At 40.1% G+C, this 13702-nt stretch overlaps 1 protein-coding gene across 1 annotated transcript in view; it reads right to left on the bottom strand.

Moving 5' to 3' along the window:
• The window catches only part of BEND7 (BEN domain containing 7), a 49362-nt gene that overhangs the window by 26104 nt on the left and 9556 nt on the right, over positions 1 to 13702 (bottom strand). Inside the window, exon 4 of the mRNA XM_009883006.1 lies at positions 5170 to 5469. Coding sequence (XP_009881308.1) covers positions 5170 to 5469 — 300 coding nt within the window. The remainder of the gene's footprint in view (positions 1 to 5169; positions 5470 to 13702) is intronic.

The raw sequence follows: 13702 nt of genomic DNA, 5'->3' as shown, positions 1-13702 counted from the left end.
AAATAAAATAGCCTATCTGGAGAAAAAAAAAAAAACGGGATGGAAAAGAACCACCAGCAGGGAAAGCCTTCAAATATGCTCTTATGTTTGCTAGGGTGGGATTGTTTTCTACGGCATGTTTTCCAGCACTGTGACCTATGAGATGGGCTTTCCATAGTTTCCCTTTGAAAACTAATATAGTAGTTTAACAGACTCTTCTTTTCTAATAACTCTTACTTGCATTTAACTGAATTAACATTTAGCTCTAGCCCTTTGCAGTACTTTTATTACTGCCTGCCTTTCCAGAAAATTTGTACCGAAGGTCTTGAATTAGTACAGGCTGTTCAGAGATTTCAAGCTTTACCTAAACAGTTGTACCCTGTGCTTTAGTTTAAAACAGCTGTATCCCTAGCTGTAATGCTGCAAATAAAAAATTCAAAATTCAACAAAACACCTAGCAATATCAGCTTGAAACTGAGACCAGATAGGATGGCCCCCCCTTCATTTCAAGACGTGCTTACCCTCTTTTAAATTGATGGCTATTTTACTGCTCATCAAAGCATGCAAAAGGAGGGATGATCATTTTATGAAGACAGGTACAAATGGATCTAACAAAAATCACCTTGCTTGGTGTCACATGTGGTGGACTTCAGAGAGCGTATTTCCCTTTTTCTTCCATAGCCTGACAGTTATCAGGTGCCCTTTAATCCTTACCTAGCTAAAGTGAACATAAGCAACTCATTTAATCTTCGCTCATAAATCCTCCCATTTTTCATTATTACTTTTGCTTTCCTCTGAAGCCAAACCAGTTTATTAATACCTTTTTAGGTTTCATTTGCATTCTTTCATCAGAACTCTCCTGATGTCAGACCCACACAGATCCCCTGACTTCAATCCTTATTTGAAATGGCTGAAAATCTGGCCACCACTAAATCACCTCATCCTTTCCTAGTTCTTCCAGTGTGTCTCTCCATCCTCAAAACTCCCTTCCCAGGTACTTGTTCTCTGCCTCCTTCCATTCAGTCCTTCACCTCTGAAGCAACATCTCATCGGGCTTGAGTAAACTGGTGGTCATTCTCCCAAAAGTGAGTCACTTGTGAAGCTAAACGGATGTGCCACTTAAACATTGTTGACATCTTATTGGTGTTGCTCTCCTGCTTTCCTCAGATATTTAGACTGCCCACACTACTGCAATTACAAATTTTTGTATTTTAAAATATCACTCATGGGCAGAAACTGTTAATGCCGCATTAAAATAAATGGAGTAACTTAAGAATCTCTGCAAATCTAGCAAATACGAATGCAATAGTTCCGCTAGCTTCTTTAGCTGTAACTACAACTTCTTAAAAGTAAAAAGCGATCTGAAAAAAAGGCTGAGAGTCTCAAATTAAAACAAAAAAACAGGTTACTGACTCAGCAGGACTCTGCCTAGCTTGATCTCACCCTTCCTTTGTACGCTGTCTATTCAGACTAAAAGTTCCTTGGGGCATGGATGGGATTTTATCTTTTCAATGGTCCATAAAGTGTTTAGCCCATTGTTACAGGTACAGAGGGAAAAAAAATAATGTTATCTTTGGCTTTGCAGCAGATTACTCAGAATCCCTCAACTTGGCTCCACCAATACCCTTTACCTACTTGTTAAAGGTAGACTTTTAAGTAGATGAGGTTCAAGACTACTTATAATTGAATAGCATCAGCATACCTCCATACCTTTCAGTAAGACAAGCAGGTACCCCAGAAATGGAGTCCCACGAAATGAGGAGAGTTTTATTACTAGAAGACAAATACATAGTAAGAACATCTTTCCTCCAGTGTTTTCTCAGTTTTAGACTAATAAGCTCCTTGGGATAAAGCCTGTCCTTTCTCTTGATCAGAACCCAATATTCTAGTGGGCTTCTGGAAATAATATCTGAAAGACTACAGCAGGAGACAGGGCTGGTGGCTTTTGTTTGCTTTTTAACAAAGACTCTACATTGTGGTGAACTGCACGTGAAAACTTGGACAAATTGTATCAGTAAATACCTGTACATCTTTCCCATTGCAATATAACACGTTCCTAATGAAAGCACACAGGCACACAGACTCCTGATGGAAAACCAAAGGGTCTATTTTCCCATTGAGGCATGGGGATTTACATTATAATCCCCATTAGCATTGATAGAAATTACCCATGTAAATCTACCATAGGTACTGGAAACGGGAAAAGAGACCACCAATATTTCAAATCAAAGCAGGATTCTACTGACTTCATACATATTCATGGGGGTTTTTTATTTTCTTTCTATCCTCCCTCTTCTGATCAGTTACTGTGTTGTAAGAAACATCTTGTAGAGTGTTCTCAGTCATTGTTCCAAGCACTATCTTTATCATTTTTAGAGGACAAAAGCAACCCTTTTCAACTTGTTATAAATCAATTTTTAATTTTAAAAGGAGAACAGACTTTTTATTTTTATGAAGGAGTCTTTAAAGAGCCATCTCCCTCTCTTTTGGAAGCTAGCCAGCAGGCAAATTTGATACCGGCTTCTGTGACTGAGAGGAGAGGACACAAACGCATTAGTTGCTTCACCTGTGTGAGCAGCAAGTAGCCCAGGACAGCAGTTCTTGCAGCTGGATCTGCTGAGAGTGAATTCACCTGGTGTAACATTGCTACCACAAGTTTACATCTGAAAAGCATGCAAGTGCAATCCATTGAAAACGATCTCAACATAACCAAAAAGCAATTCAGCTGCCGCATCACTGCTGAATTTGCTTTTGCTTTTCTCTATTTTTGCCAATACCTTTTTCATGACTGCTTTCTACACCTAATAAATATCCATTCCAGCCTCTCCTCGAACCACCTTTCCCATGCGAGTAGATAACTATGCTAGTTAGATGGACTTAGATGCCTATTACATTCAAATTTGAGTAATTCACACAACCTACAACATAGATCTTGGCTTCCTATACGCTATCTATCCAATGGACAGAAGCAGTTTCTGGACTCAGATCGCCTGCTATAGATACCTGGACATCTCCTCAGTGAGGATCTAGGCCTGACAGCCTCAGGCAATAAGCTTATGTCCTACCTGAACAGTTTTGCTCAGATGAGTTTAAACACCACGGTAAGCACGAAGGAGTAGCATCTCCTTTGATATTTCTACAGCCAGCTTTTAAGGACTTTTTCCATCCTCCGAATAACATCTAAAATACTGAGTTAGATACTCAGGCTCCCAACGGAAGGGATGGGGCAAATTGAGCATGTTAGAACAGCTGCCCAGAAGAGCTGCGTGCCGGGTGAGGAGCAGTTTCAGAGATTGCTCACAGCCCAGAAACACATAAAAAGTCTTCCTTTCCTAAAAACCAGGCTTTGGAGCCAAAGCAGCAAAACTGTCTGGCAGGATCACAACACCCCACTGGAGGCAGAGACTCAAAATCTTGCTCTCAAAGGTCTACACATGTCATCTTTTCAAAGGTGGCCAGAGGAGAGTGCCCACACCCATCTTTATGTAATAACCTAAAAGACTGCATTCCTTTCTGCAGTAAGACAGCTGCAGAGGGAGGGGTGGAAAGTGCCTCCTGGTGCACTGCCCCAAGAGCTGGGAGCTTGGACGTTCCTCCTGACCAGCCCAGAGGTTGCTCAACCCAACCCTTCTACTGTCTCACACACCATTCTAACCTGTAGGAGATCATAAGTCAGCCAAACCTTTCCTCCTTGTATGAAAAATTAAAATGCTGACTTTTTTTTTGCATACAGGACCAAATCCTGTCAACACGTTTTAGCTCACATGCTGAATCAGGCCCCTGAGGGGATAGAGGTGCTGCTCCACCTACTTTCTGGATCCAGGAACTAGGCACCTAATCTGTGCAGGCTTGGACACTTCTGTGCATGCAGAGAACTGTCCCTGCTGGTGCCCAGGGACTCTCAGGGCAAAGAAGGAGATGTGTGATGCATTTTGGGTCCTTCCACCTATAGAAAATTGTTATGGTGGGATTTTGAGAGCATAGTTTTAGATTTGGATATTAAGTCCTATCAGATATTTTCCCCTCTCCCTTGGATCTGCATCTTTTTAAAACCCCACAAATATTTTTTTGTATTATAAAATAAATAAAACTAGTATGACCTACTGCAACATCTTTCTCCAGGTCACCTGGTACATCTGTGTGAATCTTTGTCTCTACAGAGAAACAGTCAGTCCGGTGAAACTTAGGGCTGTGTGTTTTTTCGTGCAGTGACAGTACAGGACAGTACTGAGAATAACAATAGTTTGGGGGGGTGGTGGTGGTGTTATCTGTTACAAGCAATGAGAACTTGTATGCCTTTAGAGAAGGACACGTAACAGATGCCCCTATTGAGAAGCATGAATACCTTCAGAATCAACTGGAAATTGGAAATCGATAATATTTTCAGATGAAATTTCACAATTTTTTATTTTCCACAATTTACAACTGAGGTACCCCTTTAAAATAAAATCCCCTCTAAGCTTAGGGTTGCGTATCAGGAGAAAAACTTTCTGAATTACATTCAGAGTGTTAAGGAAGACTTTCAGGAATCTGGCAGCAAAACCTCCATTTTCTGAGACTTAAAACAACAAGAGAAAAGCATTTTTAGGGCACACTGCCATTCTACTTCAGGGCAGAATTCTCTGCCAGCACAAGATGGACCATGCTCTAGCACATGCTGTTCATAGGTAGACTCCATCATCCCTTTTCTGCCACGGTCCCATCATAATAAAAGCCTCAGGCTGTGATGGGATTTTGTACTTGAAGTTCATCGGCCAGTTATAAGGCTGATGCCATCCCCTTATGAAAGTCAGTAGAATCCTGCTCCGCAAGTGGTGTCACAACAGTGCTACATTACTCATTGCAGAGAGGAGTGGTAGAGGTTGACATTTAATTAGCTATGAATTTAATAACAATGGCAAAAGCTGTTTTAATAAGTACTGTATAGAAATTAAGCCTGTAACAGCACTGAGTAATTCTGTCCTATCACCAGGAATCCATTTTAAAAGCTAAGACAGATGGTAGCAGAATGCACTGTGCCCACTTTCGCACCTTTTCAAAGTGATAACTATGTGCTCATTTTTGTAGACTCTCAACTATAACTGATTTCAGTGCAGCAGTACAATAAATCATCACAACAAAGGTAGAAATTTAGTACATTACAAGGAGAGAAAAAAAAGTACTATTCTCAATATCTAATGCAGATCATACCATTGGATGCCACAGTTCGCGTTTGATTTTGGAACGTTTTGGATCGAGTTCCGTATTGCCCCGAAAAATGGCTAGCTTGGGGTGATAATTCATTCCATGCACCGCTCTGTGAAGGATGAAGGCTCGCCTGGGACTCTGCAGGGGAATTCAGGCGCTGGGCCCAGGCTAAGTCTAAATCTTGGGGCTCCTCCTTCAGTTTTTCTCCTTCTTTGCCAACTCGTTGATAGATTCTTCCAGTGCTGTCATTCAGTAATCTTCTCATCCCTGTAATTTGTTTTTTAATTTCCCGGCTTTCATCTCCTAATGAAAACAGAGCCACAGTTATCACTGTAAATTAGCAAAAATGGTAATGGGTAGAGATTAGTGATTTTAGATGCCAATAAGAGTTGGAGTACAAAAATAAATAAAGACGAGAAAGAAACGAGATGGTTGAGCGGTCACTGGTAGGTACCAGGCTATGCTTTAAAACAGTGATGGCTGACGTCTCATGGTTGAAAGACCTGCTGAAGTTGGTGTTTCTTGATGCTGTTTCTAAAGCTTTGATGAGCAAGATTATTTTTCTCCAGAAGGAAATAACAATAGCTAGAGCAATTTCAAATAAACTTTGCTTTTAAGTGACTGATCCTATTCAGGCATTGACATCAGTGGATATTTCCCTGAGTAAAGCCTAAAGGATCAGACCCTTTATATATCAGTTGGCTGTATGCTGAAGGATGGATCCTACAAAGAAAAAAGAACACAAAAAGCACCACACCACACACACAGAGCAACACTGCATCTATTGATTTTAATCAACAAGATCAGTTCCTTAGTCCGCAGAATTTAATAATACTGGATTATACAGGAATAAATTAAAAAGCAGCTAAGACGTGTATAACCGTATATGGCGTAACTGCTGGGTGTCTTAAAAGTGTAGATTATGAAAACAAAATGAAAATATATACAAGAAAAATGTGACTGTTCCAAATAAATTCAAGGCATTTAAATAATAACAATTACACACTTTAATACTCCTGGCACCATTTAAGGATTAATTTTACGTATGAAACTACTGATTGCACAATGAATATATGCGTTTTGGACAGATAGTAGCTATTTTGCTCATTAAAGCATACACTACATTTCACTAGTAATAAAGAAGTGCTCATAGCCCCTTCTGAAATAAGAAGCTTCTATTTTTTTACCGGTAATAGAAAAATCAAATATCCTAAGCAAATGGAGTAAAGAAGATCAAGAAATTGATGAATCAACCTTCCTCTATAGTATACCTAATACAGTAATACTTGGTATCCTCTACTCCATTTACATTTGTGCTTCCCAAAATAAACCTATTTTAGGCAAAGCAAGAGTGCAAAGGAAACTTCAGAAGAAAAAAAAAAAATTATGCTGCAAAAACCAAGATGCGACATGCATCGTCTCTGGTTCAACGAGGTAATCGAAAGCGTGCCGATGCCAGGCATGTGAGCAGTTTTATCAGCTCAACAGCACTATTTAGTTGCCTAAACTTAGGTGTCTAGTTTAGCCAGCGACCTAAGCGTGCAGCTATGAGAGCAGCAACTCCCTCCCCAACACAGGCTAAGCTCAACGTGGCTGGAACACGCTCTAAGCCCAGTGTGCCCAGTACCCCAAGAGGGAGTTTTTGCTCTTGGAGGCGAATAAGCAGAAGGGGAGACGAGCTGTACGTCGATGAGCTCCAGCCTCTGCTGAATCAGAGCATCTCCCGCTTGACCCGGTGCACCGGTTCCCTGGGCTGGCGCCAGCTGGCTCCAGCCCACCCTGATCCAGCAAGGAGAGTGGGCGGTTTGCAAGAAAGCTCCTAGTCCAAACTTAGAAAAATATTTGTCAACCCTGTACAGACATACTCTACCACCATTTCCACTCCAGCTAAAGCAACGAGAAAAGCCCTTAGCAAGGAAGTTCTGGATTGTATTTATTTTGTTGGTTTGCCTGCGGACTTACGTGTGTGGGTGTGATTTAATTAACAAATCACAGCACCAATTCCTTTAAAATGACGTTTTTTGGCCCCAATCCAACCAGGGGTTGACTGTTTGCAGTTCCCAACCTCGAGAGGCCACAGAGTACTACCGGGCTCCAATCATCAAGATACCCAGACCCATACACTGAAGACTGCGTTTCTCCTGTACGTGGCTGTATCTGACCATATCCAAGCTCCAAACACTCCCAGAACACCAAAGTGTGAAGCAATCCCTTATCATTGTACCATTTAGCAGTATATCAGGCTCTTAGAGTTTTATGTTGGCAATTTGGATTTGTATTCAATAGCAACATGTATCTGAGTATCAAAAAAAGCTTCCCAGCTACCTCCCCCTGTTGGATATAGTGACTGTGTGCTACGTGGCCGGTCGGGTGACAGGTTGCTGGAAAGATTAAATTTCCCTTACCCAATTACATAAAATATTAATGTTAATTGAGCTTATTCAGCCTTGATTCTGGTCCCTTGTTCATTCATATAGAAGCCTTTCTGTACACTGACATGAGCACACTTACTTCCAAATAGAAAAAAACCCTACATTTACGTTACAACAAACCTTGAACTTGCATCCTATGTAAGCATATCTTTCTGTTTAGGCTGCTCCCTTAACTTAGAACGGGGAGACTCCCGCTTTGTGAACTTGTTTGTTGGGTTTGTTTTTTTTTTTGTTTGGCTTTATTGGTTTTGTTTGGGGTTTTTTTTGTTGTTTATTTAGCTGGGTTTTGCCCCTCCCCCTTTCTTTTCTTTTTTCAAAGTGTGTCTTCTGTTTTGTAAGGAAGATCACTGAAAACATACAGGCTATAGGCCTGACTTAAGTCTTCAGTGCAAGTTGACATCCCCCCTCTCCCAGTTATGACTTTTTACAGCTTTTAATTTGTAACTGGCCAGCCACAGCGGCATCCTTCCCTACATGAGTGGAGAGTAGCTGATGTTACACCATCTGAAGCTGCAGGCAGGCGCAGGAACAGTAACAGATTTAACTTCTTGCTCCCTGCTTATCTCATTTGGCTATTAGCTCTAGAGCCCAATGATAGCATTTTGCTATCAGCTATTCCACCACTGATGATTTTCACAGATAATAACCATGTAATTTAAAAATGAAAAAAAAAAAAAAAGAAGATGGGGCACAGAGAGAAAACCAAACAGCTCAAGCTACTATGTCCTACAGAAGAGCCAGCCTTCCCTCTTAAGTGCTGAATGGGATAATCAAGCACCAAAAAAAAAAAAAAAAATAGTTTATTACATAAAAACCCGCATTACCTATCTGTGAAAAGCCTTCTGAGAGAGATGTTGAGGCGCGGTGCACATTTCAGCCTCTCCCTGTACACGTACCAGGGGTCCCCACCTCTCCCGAGGAGACATGGATGCCTCTGACCGGCAGGCTACAGGTTTTGCCATTTGGATTGCCCATGTAATCCCTTTGGTTTTATCTGAAACCAAGGAACTTACTTGCAAAACACTAAAATGGTTACAAAATACTACTTAAAATAGATAAGCATGGCAAATTACAGCCCTGTTTAGGGACTTCTATGTAAAGATTATGAGTCATAACAAAAACATATTAACAATTTTTTTAATTGCTACTAGTGTTTTTATGATGGCCTTTTATACACAACCTATTTTTTCCACATGCCCTGACTGTAATCTTATAAAACAAAAGAAGCAAAAACAAAGCCTTTTCATAAATACTACATCAAACATCCATAAAAAGTAACTTTCCCCAAATTCGTTTCAATCTCTTTCCTTACTAAAAGTGTGCACAGTATAAAAACTTCTTACTTTGAAAGTTGTAAAAATGTTAAAAATTACAAATGCACAAATGTAAACCAGAACAGTTAACAAAATATTATCAATAATTCATGAATTCCATTCTTTACCCCAGGTGCATGACCATCTTTTCACTATTATGCTTATTAAACTTAACATAAATATAGTACACTGCCTATAAACAAGTTATTATACTTTTCCAAATACTTTGTCAAATATCATCATGGTGCTACAAAGAATGATAAAATGATATGCAACAATACCCATATGTTAAAATATTAATTTTATTCCAGTATTAGAAAAGTGGTAACCATACCTGTAATTAATGTATGTGTTTTAAAGTGTATATAAGTCAATAGAGTTAAGGTTGAACAATCATCTGGTTTTGATGTTTTCTTCCTTTGACTTATATAAACAAATAACCATAATGGTCTTTTGGCCTAATATTTTGTAATTAATTTCTTTAGTTTTAACATTTAAGTTCCTCGTATGTTTTGGGAAATATTCATGAGTAGTTGACCTTTTTAATATAGTCAGATTTTCTATGAATTAGTGTCTAATTTTATGTAGTGTTGTGTTTTGGCAGATGAAACTCCTACAGAAACTTTTCCTTTCTTGGCTATACAAATAGGGCTTTTTCCTCCATCAGGCTGCCTGCTGAAGGTACTTGGTATCTCATGGATTCCTATCTTTGTGTCAAGCTAGGCTGAAATCGGTTGATGAGTTCAGAAGCTACTGGGAGGGTAGGAACAGCAGTGACAGCCAGACAAGCACATGTGAGCTGACAACATTAGCCTGGTTTGTAAGGAAACGAAGCTTCAGAGGTGAGAAAAAGTGGAAGTCGATGCATATGGCTTGAAAGCTCAATAAAAAAATAATAAATAATTGCAATGGGTTGTATAATCAAACATATTAAACACCAGTTTATTAGACACCACTTGAATGCTGCCCTTCCTGGAAGAGGGCCAACAAAACTCGGCTGCCGCGTCTGAAGATTTTGTAAGGGCTAATTCAGAGCAGCTCAAGGAATGGGGAGACGTGTGCGTGCAGGGCGCATGTCCCCAGTGCGCAGCCAGGCTGAGTTCACCAAAACACCACACCGAGCGTTACATGGTACTCAAATATTTCCTTAAAGGACAGTTGTCCTGGAAGGCAGCTAAGCATCCCTTCTCAGCAAAAGTTATACCCACATCAAACTGTAACTTTCAAAACTCAAGACATTTTTGCCACTGTCATTTTGTACCACAAATGGTCCTGAAATAGAAAATTGCGAAGGTCAGCATGGGGAAAATAGGCGAGCCATGTGCAATTATTCCTTATCGGATCAAAGGTTTCCTAAACCACGTGGAAAGTTGTTGTGGCTGCCCTGTAGATAATTTGAATCACGCATCTCTGTAGCAAAATTGATGGGGTAAGCACGCATTTCTCAAATAAGTGATCCCCAGTCTTTGCTGGCATATAGGAACCTATATTGAACAAGTAACACAGGCAACAACACACTTTGCAAATTAAAAACCTAAGTCCCAAGTCAGCAGGGAGAGCAGTGGTCACGAACAATGTCAGAGGGTCACGCAAGCAACATGAATTATGAGCCAAGGACTTTGACTACCCTAAGATAACATACAGGGACATTTAAGCTGTCTTAGTTGAGGCATCTTAGCAGTGCTCTAAAATGTCTTTTAAAAGCACTTACCTATCTTCACATCATCACAAAGTACTAAGATTATATCTACAGGAAAACTAGATTACCTTCAAATTAGACACCCTACTCCCGAACCAAGCATGGAAGTACCTGGGTTGATAGACACCCCTGCATACAATGAGACGCAGAAAGTCAACACACCTCACAAACACTAATATAAGCAAAGCAATGTGCAGAATCAAACCCAGGATCAGGCCCTGGGACCATTCAGGATTTGAGGTGTTATGTCTCTGGAAGCTGGCTCACCACCAGAAAATAACTCTTTTGAAGAGCTTGGTGAAACAGTTTCGAAACACCCAACAGAAACAGATACAGAAGCGTAAATTACACGCCTTCATGCCACACTGCAACAGCTAAATCACTCAGGAAAGCACAAGTAAGCAATTGTTCAACAAATGTATATATTAACAGGGTCATATAATTTAAAAAATAATAACAGCTATGCAACAACTTCCCTCAGTTCTTGGAAATAGCCCAGGTCAAAATCATGCTTCAGCCCCAACGGGAAATGCTTTATGAAGTTAGATGATTGGAGAACATAGATATATAAAATAAACTTTTATGTAGTCTTAATTACAGAATCTACTATTGCAACAAACAATATAATTCTATTAAAAGTAACAAGTAACTTCACAGACTTCTGTTAAGTCAACTTTTTCTCTGTGAATAAATTGCAAAGGATATTATGTCTGGGACAGAATAAATTCTTGAAATTAGTGAGTAACTTATGCATCGCTCCCCTGCTCCAAGAACACATTATTTATTTTTACCATGACATAGCGAAGTTATTAATCTGCTGCCTTCCATTTCAACAATGCGAAATGCTGTAAAATGCACAGACACCTGCATTACAGTACATTTCAGTTCCACTTTATATCAGTCATAAACATCTCTGTTTTGGACATCTCTTCAAAACAAATGCTCCAAGCACACTGTGCGTAGCATTCGATTTTATGAAACTATAAAAGTTCTTCACTGTTAATTACACAGACAAATGTCTCATCACACATTTGGTTACCAGGATAATATAATTAGTTTTCTACATTAACCTTTCAAACATAGAGCCTGAATTTCAAGTTGAAAGCATTGTAAAAACACTCAGTCTGGAGGTATATTATATTTTTGCTTTTTTTTGTGATGATAATAAAATATTAAGACTGAAAAAAAAAAAAAAGCCCAATGTGGTGTATGCAAAAGATGTATTTTTATAGACAAGCTAGGTTTCACCAGCGTTGCCCACAAGATAGGGTTGTACAGTTCCCTCACAGGCTTGTATTTCCAGGTCTGGGCTAGCAGCCCTGTGACAGAAGGTTTATGCTGGTAACTGGTAAAAGCTGAAGCCATGTCTGGCTCAAGGTTTAAGCACTTCACTTTGGGCTGCCTCCTCCTTTTCACATCGAGCAGTCTCTCCTGGTATCAGATAACTACGCCTTTTGCTTCAAAACAAAACAGATGCCAGTCCTCACCTGCAAAATTCAGCAGTGACAGTTGTGCCCCAGATTTTGCAAACTCCACCAGTGCGTCACATAAATAACTTTCCTAAGCTCACCAAGATCCATTCAAAAAGCAGTTGGACTTTACACCATTGCAACCAAAGGTCACATCCAGTACCACATTCCTCTAATTGCACTGAAGCTTCCTCCCAATTTTCAGCCTACGCTTACACAAAGCCATGTTTTGCCCACCCGTGCGGGTGCAAGAAAAGACCATCTAGGTTCAACAAGTCTTGCCTGATGCTTGATCTTTAATTTATCTGCATACTAAACAAACTGGATTCTTCCAATTTACTCACCCTAAAAGCTCCCCTCAACAGTGCATCTCTTCTGTCTGAGTTCATTCTCAACTATGCAACCAAAACATAAGCACATCCTATTCCAGATAAAGCTTCACTCATTCATACAACGGCATCAACTTTTCCTCTTTTCTAAAGGTATAGTTTCAGTGATGTACCTTAGCATCCATTCACAGACTAAAGACTGTATTACACTGAGGTTTCAACAGCTGAGCCCATGGATCAGTTAAAACACCTAATTTGGAGAACAAACTTGACTCTAAATCAACCAGTTGGAGTGAGCATCCTGCTGGCATGAATTTTGGCATAAAATGAAGAAATCAAGTGAAGCAGCGATCATACCCTGAAGCTCCGTATTAGTGGACAGGACAATAAGCTTGGGAAAGTGCTGTTATCCCACTGTCCCTGAAGCACAATGAAACATTACTCCACACAACATGAATTTTTTTTAAAGGAAAGCTGGAATGCCAAACGCCACTCATCCCAGATCCCCGTCAAAAGGTGGGAGCCCAGATTTCAAGTGCTTTCAGCTGAATTCAGTCCCTGACACTGCTTTCCCTAAGTGCTTAAAGTGAGCTTGGGAATCTGGATAAAAGTGGACACCAGAGAAACCTACTGAAGATAAAGCGGAGAAGGTTATGTGAGCTCTGAGTAACCTGCTGAATTGAACTCAGCTCCAAAGGAGAAAAATAAAAAGCCTAGTCTACAAATCTTGCATAGTCATACATCATTCAGCCTTGTCAAAAACAGCACGCTTTGAGGAAATCTGAAAGTTGGACACATGACATAGCCAGGAAATAGCACCTTTTTATTTTCATAGCAACTGAAGGTGGGCTTCCAGGTCTGCAACTCTGTGCTTCAGTACCTGATAAGGAAGATGCTTGATAGGACTCGCATTCTTAAAGGTTAAATTCTGACTGGCTCTTGAAATAGGTGAACTTCAGGCACTTAAATGCCAGAGCACATTCAGTCACAATGAAAAGCTGTGCGTACTCGAAAAAAACCCAACCCAAAACAAACCCAAAGACAACACAGCCGAACCAAAATCAATATCAATTGGTCTGACTCACAGCGCAGATGTCAAAGCACAGACTCCCGCACATTCTTAGAAGCATCCTGGCTTAAGCAACTGGATGCCTAACTCCTGCCAAAGCTTTATCGTGATTTAGGTTTGGGCAAGAAAGCATTCAAAGTAAACCTCTGGTGGAGCTCACTCCATCAGGTTTATTACACTTCACCAAAAGTGCTTACAGCAGACAAAATCCAAACACAAAGCACA

This window comes from Charadrius vociferus, unplaced genomic scaffold, assembly GCF_000708025.1.
Source record: "Charadrius vociferus isolate BGI_N301 unplaced genomic scaffold, ASM70802v2 scaffold32, whole genome shotgun sequence".
NCBI lineage: Eukaryota > Metazoa > Chordata > Aves > Charadriiformes > Charadriidae > Charadrius > Charadrius vociferus.
The sequence above is the reverse complement of the archived record's forward strand: the minus strand, read 5'-3'. Positions and strand labels throughout refer to the sequence as shown.